We start from the raw sequence: 12470 nt of genomic DNA, 5'->3' as shown, positions 1-12470 counted from the left end.
CCTGCTCTGCTTGCACTGCGGCCCGAGACCCCATTTCTCCCCCTGCCCACCACTTGCTCCTCTCAGCCTGCCTGCCCGCTGGCTGAAAACTCCTCTACACCCCCTGGCCCCAACCCCCTGCTCCTCTCTGCCCCCTGGCAGGACCCCAGTGCACCTCTGGCTCCAAGCCTGTGTGGCCCTGCCTGTCTCCTTGGGGCTGAGCCACCTGGGACTGGTGTAGAATCCTGGCCAGTCTCAGCCTGGGGAGGGGGTAGAGAGGTAGGGGGGCTTGGCTGGGCCCCTCCAGGCAAGTGCATCTTGAGGGAGGCCTTGGCCTGGCTGATCGCACCACTCCTGAATGGACAGAGCAATTCCCGGCCCCAGGACCAACCCTGGCTGTGCTGCTGGCTCAGCTCACTGACGAGTGCAGCCACTGGGGAGTTGGCAGGGGGCTGGGGGTGGGAAGATGTGCTGGGCTGTGAGGGGGTGGGGAAGATGTGTGTGTTGGGGCAATAGGGAGTGGGGGTTCTGTGGGGGGTGCTTGGCAGTTGTGGTGGGGCTGTGGGCAGGGGAGTGCTGGGCAGGGGTGGTGTTGTGCAGGGCACTGTGAATTTCTGGGGGAGGTCTGGGGGGCATTGGGCATAGTGGATCCGGGGGGGCTCTGGTCATAGGGAGTAGGGGTGGTGTTGGGCAGGGGGCTCTCTGGTGTGGCATGGGCCCGCTCCCCAAGGGGAAGGGGCATGCTGGCATCACAGGGCCACTTCGCGTCTGGCAACTACCGGTTTGTAAATAGTGCCCTCACACTGGGCTGGGTGGAGCGGGGTCGCCCCTGCCATGCCATGCCCCTGGCTAGTCCCTCAGTCTGGAGACTGACCTCCCCACGCCATGCTCCACTGCCTCAATGGGGGCCCACAAATATGTTTGGCACCAGGCCCACAAAAGTTTAATCCGGCCCTGCTCATGCTGCAGGGAGCGTGACACTGAAGGGACAAGAGCTCATGTCCTACCGGGGGGGGCAAGGTCACCCTGTGAATCTGATCTCCCCTCCCTTGGGGTTGAGGTTAAGGAGAATAAGGGCTAGTCTACACTGGCAATGCTAAAGTCCTGCCGCGGCAGAACTTTTAACGTGGCTTGTGTAGTCACGGCAAAGCGCTGGGAGAGAGCTCTCCCAGCTCTCCCAGCACTCTAAAAAAACCCACCTCCATGAGAGGCGTAGCTACCAGCGCTGGGAGTGCAACTCCCAGTACTGGTGCACTGTCTACACTGGCAGCCTGGCTTTTCACACCCCTGAGCGAGGAAGTTGCAGTTCTGTACAGTGCCGGTGTAGACAAGCCCTTAGTGGTTGCTGTCTAGTGCATGTGGGGAGTCGACACCTTGGTGGGTGCAGGGGCAGTAAGTTGGCATGCAGTGCTGCTTAGCTTGCCTGCCCAGATACAAAAACCAGGTAACCGGAGCAGGGGTGTATGTCTGGGGTGGTGTCTCACTCCCTCTTACACTGGTGCTCAGCCAGACTCAAACTCCAGCCCCAGGAGCAGCTTTACACTTTCAGCTTTTCACTCACACATCAGGACATGACTAACTACACATTTCAAATGTGGACTTTGTCTAATGTCACAAATAATAATTGCTAACACACGTCTTGGTGATGAGGTACGTATTTGTCTCTGTGTGTGTGTGGATGTTAGGGAAGTGACTTAAGCCCCAATCCAACCCCCGATGCAGTCTTTGGAGAGTCTCCCACTGATTGCAGTGGTAGGTGTGTGCTTGTGTGGTGAGATTTGTGTATGTCACAAACTCATTCCCTGTTTATCTCCAACACCTCAAAGGACTTCCCATTAGTTTTTTGGCTCAACACTTAAGAATCAAACTCAGCAACAATAATTGGGAACCCCAGAGAACTAATATTCCTTTCCTGGCTTCATGACTGCAATGAAAACAAATGGGAGCATTCGCCAACAAACCTCACTGCTGCCTAAAATGACCAGGACAGAACATTTGCCTGGATCAAGCACATGAAGCAGGGATGACTGAGATTCAGTCTCACTGGATGGTGCCAGCTTGCTGGGCTTTGACTAGAATTCACACCAGTGTCCATCCTGCTTCCATTGACATCAAGGGGCATTTTACCATTGGTTCCAATGGGAGCAGTCATTTTTCAGAACCCTTTGTAAATTGGTGACTCCTAAAACTGATTCTCTGGGGGGGGCATTCTCTCAGAGGTGGTAAAGGAGCGGGAGAGGATGAGCCTGAAGGCCTGTGAAGGTTGCCAGGAAGGTGAGGAAGAGGAGGAGAGAGGAGAAGATGACATCTTGGCACTGGTTGCTGGTCCGTTGGCAAGGAGTAAGCCACAGCATCGAGTGGAGGCAGCCTTCCACTGCCGGATACGGAGAAACATTTCCATTGAACGGAGATCCCTGCAAGAGCTTCGGATCTATTACATAGTGAGTGGGGGAGGGAGTTTGTCATTCTGGACTGGCAAAAATGCAGATTCAGTCACACTGACATGTTTCCCGAATTTATGTTGGTTTCACCAAATTGTTTTGGTGAAAAAACGAAGTACAAAAATTGACATTTTTCTAAATGAAACGTTTCAAATTTTTGGCTCAAAACACCTTTTTTTTCAAAAATTTCTTTAATTTTATTTAAAAAACCCAATAAAAATGTTTTAAAATAGTTGGAATCAAAATGAAACATTTCAATTTTGCCTAATGAAATATTTTGTTTGACCTGAAACAAATTTTTTTCTACTTTTTAATTTGCTGAAACATTTTATTTTTGGTTCAGCTTGAAATTGCGTCTTCTTTTTTTCCCCAATTTTTCAGAATTGCTAGTGAATTAAAAAAAATCCATTATTCTCACAGCTATATTCCCAGCATCTGATCTCTTTGAGGAAGATGAATATAACTTCAATCCAACCCCCATGGAAGTCTATGGGGAGATTCCCATTGACTTCAGTGAGCATTAGATCAGGTCCTAACCTCCCAAATGCTCCTTGCCATTTGTGCCATACTATAGGTGTGTGTGCCAGGGGTGGGGGAAGGGGGGTTACTTCCTTTTAGCCTCCTAGCCAATTGCAGGCCAATTAAAATCCCTAGACAAACTTTTATGTACCAATGGAGATAAGGCTGAGTACACATCAGTAATTTAGGATACAAAATTTTACAGGGATTTTATTTTTAGCCCCAAAATAAGCATTACAGACCAGGAAATTCAGAGTTAAGGTTAAACATACATGAAATCTAGATACAGTAGAACCTCAGAGTTATGAACACCTCGGGAATGGAGGTTGTTCGTAACTCTGAACAAAACATGATGGTTCTTTCAAAAGTTTACAACTGAACATTGACTTGATACAGCTTTGAAACTTTACTATGCAGAAGAAAAATGCTGCTTTTAACCATCTTAATTTAAATGAAACAAGCACAGAAACAGTTTCCTTACCTTGTCAAATCATTTTTTTAATCTTGTCAGATCTTTCTCTTTTTTTTTTCAGTAGTTTACATTTAACACAGCCCTGTACTGTATTTGCTTTTATTTTGGTCTTTCCTGCTGCCTGATTGTGTACGTCCGGTTCCAAATGAGCTGTGTGGTTGACCGGTCAATTCATAATTCTGGTGTTCGTAACTCTGATGTTCTACTGTATATTAAGACCTGTTAATGCAGTTAAGACACCCAGAACAACCTTAAAAACTCTGACTTATAATGATGCCATATACTACACTCACAGTTAAGAATTATGTGGTTTTTTCCCACGAGTTCTCCACATAGTGTCACCACAACGCAGAATTCCCTGCCCTGAAGAATTCTCTGCCCTGTCTGTATAGGTTGTGCTTTACAACGTATACAGACAAGACTAAAGGAGTCCTATTATCCCCATCTTCCAGGTGAGGAAAAGAGGCAAAGAGAGATTATGCAGCTTGCCCACAGCCACATAAGAAGTCTGTGGCAGAGCTAGGAATTGGACTCTGAGTAGGGTTGCCAACTTTCTAATTTCTGAAAACCGGACACTACAGCAGAAAAGCCGGAACCTCTACCCTCCACCTCTTCCCCCGCCCCTGCTCCGCCTCTTTCCCTGAGGCCCCCACCATCACTCACTACTGTCCCCAATTCCCCTTCCTTGATCCCTTCCCCCCGTGCCTCCCCCCGCAGCTGGACCCTCTCTACTCTGGACTGGAGCCTGCCTGTCCGCCCATGAGATGCAGATGGGAGACGGCCCCAGTTGAGTAAGGACTGGCGTGGGTTGATGACCCAGTGCCTCCTCCCTTGGCCCCCTCCCACCTGTGGTAACTGGACTTTTGGTGTCGTCAGTACCTGTGACCGGACACCGTACAGGTCCCCTTTCAACCAGACTTTCCGGTCAAAAACTGGACAGCTGGCAACCCTAACTCTGAGCCTTCTAAAGTCCTTCACCAGCCATCCTCCCTTTTTAACCTACTGATCAAAGTTTGCTTGCAGGTATTAGCTGATGAATAATTCTGAGTAACAAACACATTTGAAAACAAACATGGTCAGATGTCAGATAATCTGTGAACAACTAGAAAACAAGACAAATTTGTCAAATATGTTGTTAGCCCTGGTCTGTACTTAAAAAATTTATGGCATAACTGTGGCAGTAAGAGGCCTAATGTAGATACAGTTATATTCTGTGTGCTGTGATCACCCTCTGCTTGCACTACAGACACAGCCTATGTCTGTTTCCTGAGAGGACACTGCTAGCTTAGCGCCCATCTCCTAGTGCAATATGCAGAATTGGGATGGCGTCTTGCAGTGTGCACAGTCTTGCCTTTCTCTTTATTACTAGCCTCAGAAAGAGGGGGTGTTCCATCGAGGCCTGGGGCTGAACCTGACCAGCGGCCAATACACAGCACCTGTCGCAGGGTACTACACCTTCACTGCCACCTTGCACATCGGTAAGCTTTCCTGCTGCCTGGCACCACAGCATGGCGATGCTGTTGAATCATAGAATCATAGAAGATTAAGGTTGGAAGAGACCTCAGGAGGTCATCCAGTCCAACCCCCTGCTCAAAGCAGGACCAACCCCAACTAAATCATCCCAGCCAGGGTTTTGTCATGCCAGGCCTTAAAAACCTCGTTGGAAGGAGATTCCACCACTTCCCTAGGTAATGCATTCCAGTGCTTCACCATCCTCCTAGTGAAATAGTTTTTCCTAATATCCACCTAGACCTCCCCCACTGCAACTTGAGACCATTGCTCCTTGTTCTGTCATCTGCCACCACTGAGAACAGCCTAGCTCCATCCTCTTTGGAACCCCCTTCAGGTAGTTGAAGGCTATCAAATCCCCCCTCACTCTTCTCTTCTGAAGACTAAATAAGCCCAGTGTCCTCAGACTCACCTCATAAGGCATGTGTTCCAGTCCCCTAATAATTTTTGTTGCCCTCCACTGGACTCTCTCCAATTTGTTCACATCCTTTCTGTAGTGGGGGCTACAAAACTGGACGCAATACTCCAGATGTGGCCTCACCAGTGCCCAATAGAGGAGAATAATCACTTCCCTCTATCTGCTGGCAATACTCCTACTAATGCAGCCCAATATGCCGTTAGCCTTCTTGGCAACAAGGGCACACTGTTGACTCATATCCAGTTTCTCGTCCACTGTAATCCTTAGGTCCTTTTCTGCAGCACTGCCACTTAGCCAGTCGGTCCCCAACCTGTAGTAGTGTCTGGGATTCTTCTGTCCTAAGTGCAGGACTCTGCACTTGTCCTTGTTGAATTTCATTCTTTTGGCCTAATCCTCCAATTTGTCTAGGTCACTCTGGACCTGTCCCTACCCTCCAGCTTATCTACCTCTCCCAGCTTAGTGTCATCTGTGAACTTGCTGAGGGTGCAATCTATCCCATCATCCAGATAATTAATGAAGATGTTGAACAAAACTGGCCCCAGGACCAACCCCTGGGGCACTCCACTTGGTATCGGCTGCCAACTACACACAGAGCCATTGATCACTACCCATCTATTCATCCAAACAATACTTTTTTAACTTGCTGGCAAGAATACTGTGGGAGACCGTATCAAAAGCTTTGCTAAAGTCAAGATATATCTCGTCCACCGCTTTCCCCATGTCCACAGAGCCAGTTATCTCATCATAGAAGGCGATCAGGTTGGTCAGGCATGACTTGCCCTTGGTGAATCCATGTTGACTGTTCCTGATCACCTTCCTCTCCTCCAAGTGCTTCAAAATGGTTTCCTTGAGGACCTGCTCCATGATTTTTCCAGGGACTGAGGTGAGGCTGACTGGCCAGTAGTTCCCTGGATGCTCCTTCTTCCCGTTTTTAAAGATGGGCACTACGTTAGCCTTTTTCCAGTCATCTGGGACCTCCCCTGACCGCCATGAGTTTTCAAAGATAATGGCCAATGGCTGTTCAGTCACAGCAGCCAACTCCCTCAGCACCCTCGGATGCATTGCATCCAGCCCCATGGACTTGCGTATGTCCAGCTTTTCTAAATAGTCCTTACCCTGTTCTTTCACCACTGAGGGCTGCTCACCTCCTCCCCATACTGTGTTGCCCAGTGCAGCAGTCTGGGGGCTGACCTTGTCTGTGAAGACCAAGGCAAAAAAAGCATTGAGTACTTCAGCTTTTTCCACATCATCTGTCACTGCATTGCCTCCCCCATTCAGTAAGAATCCCATACTTTCCCTGACCTTCTTGTTGCTATCATACCTGTAGAAACCCTTCTTGTTACTCCACATACCTTGCTGCAACTCCAATTGTGCTTTGGCCTTCCTGATTACACCCCTGCATGCTTGAGCAATATTCTTATACTCCAACCTAGTCATCCTCCAGGACTCTCTGGGACAGAAACCTAGCTGGCATAAGTAAGTGTACCTCCATTGAAGTTACTGTGCCAGATCCTCTGCTGGTGTAAATCAGCATAGTTCCATTGGAGTCAACATAGAGCGGGTGTGACTTGGTGTACTTCCACTGACAACCATACAGCTACACTAAATTACACCAGCTGGGGCCCTAAACCAGCTATTCGACCAGAGCATTCTGGCTGGCCAGCTGTGTGGGCAAGTCGGGCTTCCCTTGGGGGCTGAGGCCTAAGGCTGCCAGTTCTGTTCAGAAGGGGAGAACATCTCGTCCCTGTCTCATTAGCTCTTCTGTGTTTATAGTTCATGGAGAACAACAGAAGAAAGGGCAACAGCGTGCGAGAGATCGCCTGCGGGTACTGATCTGCGTCCAGTCTCTGTGTCAACACAACATGTGAGTGTGCCTGGTAGAGGCATGCCCTCCCTGCTAGCACAGCCAGACAGTTTTTACATTTAAAAGAAGTTTTTCTCTATCTTAGTCCAGAAAGTGAGTGCACAAAAAGGAGGGGCCTACAGTGCATAGGGCACACAGATCATGGCACCACTGTGGCTGTTGGGAGCTGGTGGAGGATTCCCTATGTAGGGGAAATCCCAGTTTAGCCTGGAGCCTCTGTAGCTGCTTCCACACTATCCCCTTTCCTATCTCTCAGAGTAGGGGATCTGGCTGGGAGAGAGAGAGATCCTGTCTGGGGTATCCCTGCACTCTGGTGATTCCTAGCAGCCTGAACAGCCTCTGGGGGCCATTGACAGCTGGGTTTAAACTAGAGCAGCCTTAAGGCTGATCTAACTTAAAACTAGCAACTGGCTTGTCACCTTTGTGTGTCCTTTATGCGCCCCAGTCCTGAACTGCACCAAGCACTGTTCTGGACTGGGGCTTGTAACTGGATCTAACAGTATCATCACAGCTATTACTTGTCAAAAAAATGTCAGTGGAACAGTTTCCCACCAAAAAAGTACAGTTTCATCAAAATCCACATGCTTCACAGAAATGTCAATTTCAATGACATGCTTGAAGCAAAAAAGTTGAAACGACTCTTCAATTTTCTCGGTTCATTTTGAGAGTGTCAAAATGGGGTTTATTATGAGTTTGATTCATTTTGTTTTGATTTTTAACGGATATCATATGTTCATTTACATATATTTAATATTTTAATATATAAATGTCAAAGCAAAGTGAATTAACATTCTCAAAATGAAATGTTTCAATAGTTATGAATGGAAATTGTTTTTGAAATTTTCATTCCACAGGACATTTTGAAATTTCAGCATTTTGTTCTATTTCGGAATGAATGGTTTTTTTTAAAAAAAAAATCAGAATTATCTGTGGAATGGAAATGCCAGTTTCAGCCAGCTCTAACCACAACCATGCTCTATGGGCCAAATTAATAGCGGAGTCTTTGGGCTTGTCTGCATGGGGACTGTTAGGAAGGTTAATCTGAATTAACTGTACTCCACCTCCCTGCGAGGCAGTAGCTATGTCAACAGGAGAATTCTCTCATTGACCTAGCACTGTATACACCAGGAGTTAGATTAGTTGAACTGGACTGCTCAGGGGATTTTTTCACACTCCCAAGTGACTTAATGTATGTCTGCACTGCCCATGTTACAGCACTTTATTGCCGGAGGAGCGCTCTCACAATGATAAAAACAAAACCACCCTGAACGAGCGGTGATAGCTTTATTGCTGGGAGCACAGCTCCCGGTGATAAAGCGCTGTCTATACTGGTGCTTTTCAGCGCTAAAACTTTTGTTGCTCAGAGGTGTTTTTTCACACCCCTGAACAACAAACGTTTTAGCGCTGAAAGTGGCAGTGTAGACACAGCCTTAGTTATACTGACCTAAGTTCCTAGTGTAGACCGGGCTTTAGATTCACTCTTACTTACATGCATCTTACCAATGTGCAACTTCGACCACATCTGACTTTGGTTCCTGGATGCATAGTTTATAGTGGGCCCTATCTGTCTGGTAGTCAACATGGGAGAGATGAAGTATCATCACTATAGCTTTGTGACAAAGAGCAAAAATATTTCCACAGTGCACGCACTCTGTGTCTGGTACTGCTCACAAAACAGTGCCACAAACCAAGGAAAACCATAGTCCTGCAGAGTTGTGCAATTTAGTTATTTGGGAATGTTGTCAACCCCTCCTGGCTAATGTCAGCTGATCACAGAGCTGGTCCATGCATGGGACCAAATTAAATTCAATATGCTGGGCTCAGCTAGAACTCTGGGTTGTTTTCCAGAAAAAGTGCACCGCCCCAAATCTCACCTCCACAAGGTGCACTGTAAAGGAGGCCAATTTTAGCAAGGATTGTGCCAGAAGAGGCTTGTGCATCTGTCATTACCATCGGAGGCATATACATACAGAACCCATGCATCTAGCTGGGCTAGTAGTGTGCATGTGGGCTAAGATTTTCAAAGCTCCCTAGGGGATTTGAATGCCCAAATCCCATTAGGTTGGAAAAACCTCCTGCATTCTATATATATATATATATATATATATATATATATATATATAGCTCCCCATGTTATTACATATGTATCCCAAGTGTCTTTGCCTGCATAACTCCTACTAAAATGGGATTTTAATTATATGTAACTTTGTTAGTTAGAAAATAGAATATTTACAGTGTTCTGGAGGGACACCCTCTCAGTCAGAAAGGTAGGTCAGGTGCCATGCCCCTTCCATCACTGGCCCCCTGCTGACACTGTCAGCATGAATGCTAACTTTAATGGCTGGCTTGTGCTGGCCACTAAGAAATCATAGATTAGGGTTGGAAGGGACCTCAGGAGGTCATCTAGTCCAACCCCCTGCTCAAAGCAGGACCAACCTCAACTAAATCAACCCAACTCATATGACTGGGAATTGGTCCTGCTTCGAGCAGGGGGTTGGACTAGATGACCTTCTGGGGTCCCTTCCAACCCTGATATTCTATGATTCTATGACTCATTTCATATGAGTGATCCCATTGCCATCAGATTGTAATGGCTTCCAGCCACAACCAGGGTGGGTAAGATGGCCATACATGGGGTCAGGAAGGAATTTTCCACCAGGTCAGATTAGCAGTGAATTGAGGCTTTTTCACCTTCCTCTGCAGCGTGTGGCAGGTCACTGTCCATGATTATCTGGAGCTATCTCACAATCATTTCCCTGCCATTGCAGGGGCCGCGGGTGCTGGTGCACCTTGGGCCTGCCTAGTCTATTCCTATGGCATATCTCAAGTCTCCTGTGGGCTGTAATACTTTTTTCTAATGTCCGTTGTTGGTTTGAGTCTGTGGATGCTGGGGGCAGGGAGGGGTGGAGGGGACCAGTAATATAGAGATCAGAGGGGGTAATCTGCTGGTCCCTTACGGCCATAACTCTATGACCTTCTGTGAGCCAATGTCCTAGTTGGGAAAAGCACTCTATCCCTATAGGTGTGCTAGCTAGCCCCTTAGTTCACATAATAAATTGATGGATGGGATGAACCCTCCAGAACAGAGCTGAGATAAATATATCAGCATGGGGGCATGAGAAGGCCTACTGAGCCTCTGACCATGCTGCACCTACTCTGTGGCAAGAGGCTGTCAAGCGCCCAAGTCTGTTCTTGAGTACTACACTTGATTTGGTTTTTAAAACAAAATTTAGAATGAAATGTAAATAATGACACAGAGGGTGATGAGCAACTTTGCAGAGAGGAGACAAGTTTGCCAGGTCATTGTGCAGTCCTCCCCATCTCTTTAATGTCTGGAACTGAGGATGCGGGAGGCAATCACTCTCTATTACTCTAGATAACTGGCTAGTAGGTGAATTCTGGTGGTACATGGATCGCGCAGGTCACCTCAGTGCTGATATTGCTGTTTCTTGTCTTCAGTTCTCTGGAGACGGTGGCTGGTTTGGACAGCAGTGAACTTTTCACCATCTCAGTCAGTGGAGTCCTGTACTTACAGGTAAACATGGGCAAACTAATGAGGCAAAGGGGTGTTCCTATGGGCAGACCCACCTTGTGCAGTATGCTATTGACATGAGAATGCAGCATAACTGGGCAGCTAACTTTTCACAGTAACTTTACCCATGGAGGGCCAGGCAGCTTTGTACAGCCCATGCTGAAGTCCATGCTATTTTCAGCATGCTAGCTAGCTCAAAGTGAGCAGGAGTATACCTACCCCATCTGTAATCACACCTCCGACTGCGTTGCAGACATGCCCTAATTGAGCACATCCATTCCCAAGTGCAGCAGAAAGCCACTGTGGTTTACAAGCTCTTCAATGCAGGTGGCCATGTCCTTTTCTACAGAAAGCGCCCTGTGTTGTGGGTGCTACTGGAACCAACCTGTGAAGATGACAGTCACATGCTTCTGCCAGCTGTGCTGGCTTTCCTCTGTGGCTGGGCAGGAAGCTCATTCCTCAGTCTGACTCTGCATCATTTTTCAAAACCAGCCTCAATAATATTGGCATGATCAGCCTTCCATCTCTCTGGGGGCTGAGACCCAGAACCTCAAAGGTATCTGATTTAAACAGGATAAAGCACCTAAATATCTTTGAGGATGTAGACCTGAGTCCCTGCAGTGACCTGCCACAGTACTGCAGAGTTTGGTCTTTAGGGTGTCCTTGCCTACAGTTAGTGGCTTATATCCATAGAACCAGCCAACTATTCTGGTACTATATACCATAGGCCTGATTCCCCGCTGCCTGGCAGTTTGTGTAGTCATTACCACCTGTATAAAGTGCATGTAAAATGCTACTATTTTGATTGGGTAAATGCCTACATGAGGTGCAAGACAATGGGGAAGCCAGCTGCCTAAGGCACCTAAAGGGATAATGCACCATAGCACTGATAGACCAACTCCCACCATTGACAGACACCCATTACTAAAGGGTAGAGCTTTTGCACTGCACTGTTTTAGTGTTTCCTGATAGTGATACAGATCGGTCACATTCAGATGTTTGGTCTCAGCCCAAAGGGTCTGGTTTTGAAGAGCGGATAGTTTAGCAAAACAGCAAAAGTAAGTTTCAACATTTCAGTGGGGCTACTCGTCTGTTTGACAGCAGGCTTCAGTGCATGCTCCAGTGGGGCTGGAGAGTGTACAAAATACACAGGAGATGCAAAACAGCAGAGTCCTCATTATAACCTTAACTTTGGCATTTCCCACTTGGTAACATTCTGGTGGATAATTCAGAACCATCCGATTTTGGAGATTGGTTGAGCCCTGAACCAAACCAGCATGTGCTATTGGCTTGTAGCAGCCTGTCCTGGCTGCAGCGCTGTGCAGGATGAGCTTAGCAGCCCTGCCCACTCAGCCATGGCATTCTCTAGGGCAGGGCCTACTCTGTCTGTGGTGGGGGAATTCTTCTTCCTCTTCCAGGCTTTTTACAATGCCCTTGATGCAGCTAGTATGCTATATAGGGTATAAACACTGCACACTTAGTCCAGGCTCTGACACAGGTTTGAGCCCAAGCCCACACACAATCTGACCCAGGTTCTATGACCTTGCTAGAGGGTGGGTCAGCCCAAGTCCTGTCTCAGTCCTGTAATTTTGTACTATAGATACAGGTCATGCCCCAGACCCAAGTCAGAAGGTCTGCATTTGCAGTATGGCTGTTAGCATAGCTATGAGTCCAGCACTTGTAAACCCAGGTTTATAATAGTATGTGAACACTCAAGCATGAACTTGGAAACACTG

General features: G+C 47.4%; 1 protein-coding gene across 1 annotated transcript in view; it reads left to right on the top strand.

The window, feature by feature from the left end:
- The window catches only part of ERFE (erythroferrone), a 30652-nt gene that overhangs the window by 17566 nt on the left and 616 nt on the right, over nucleotides 1–12470 (top strand). The window contains exons 4-7 of the mRNA XM_073360515.1: nucleotides 2197–2420; nucleotides 4781–4889; nucleotides 7112–7202; nucleotides 10662–10737. Coding sequence (XP_073216616.1) covers nucleotides 2197–2420; nucleotides 4781–4889; nucleotides 7112–7202; nucleotides 10662–10737 — 500 coding nt within the window. The remainder of the gene's footprint in view (nucleotides 1–2196; nucleotides 2421–4780; nucleotides 4890–7111; nucleotides 7203–10661; nucleotides 10738–12470) is intronic.

The sequence above is a fragment of the Lepidochelys kempii genome, chromosome 9 (genome assembly GCF_965140285.1).
Source record: "Lepidochelys kempii isolate rLepKem1 chromosome 9, rLepKem1.hap1, whole genome shotgun sequence".
Classification (NCBI taxonomy): Eukaryota; Metazoa; Chordata; order Testudines; family Cheloniidae; genus Lepidochelys; species Lepidochelys kempii.
This window is presented reverse-complemented; position numbering and strand designations above follow the sequence as displayed.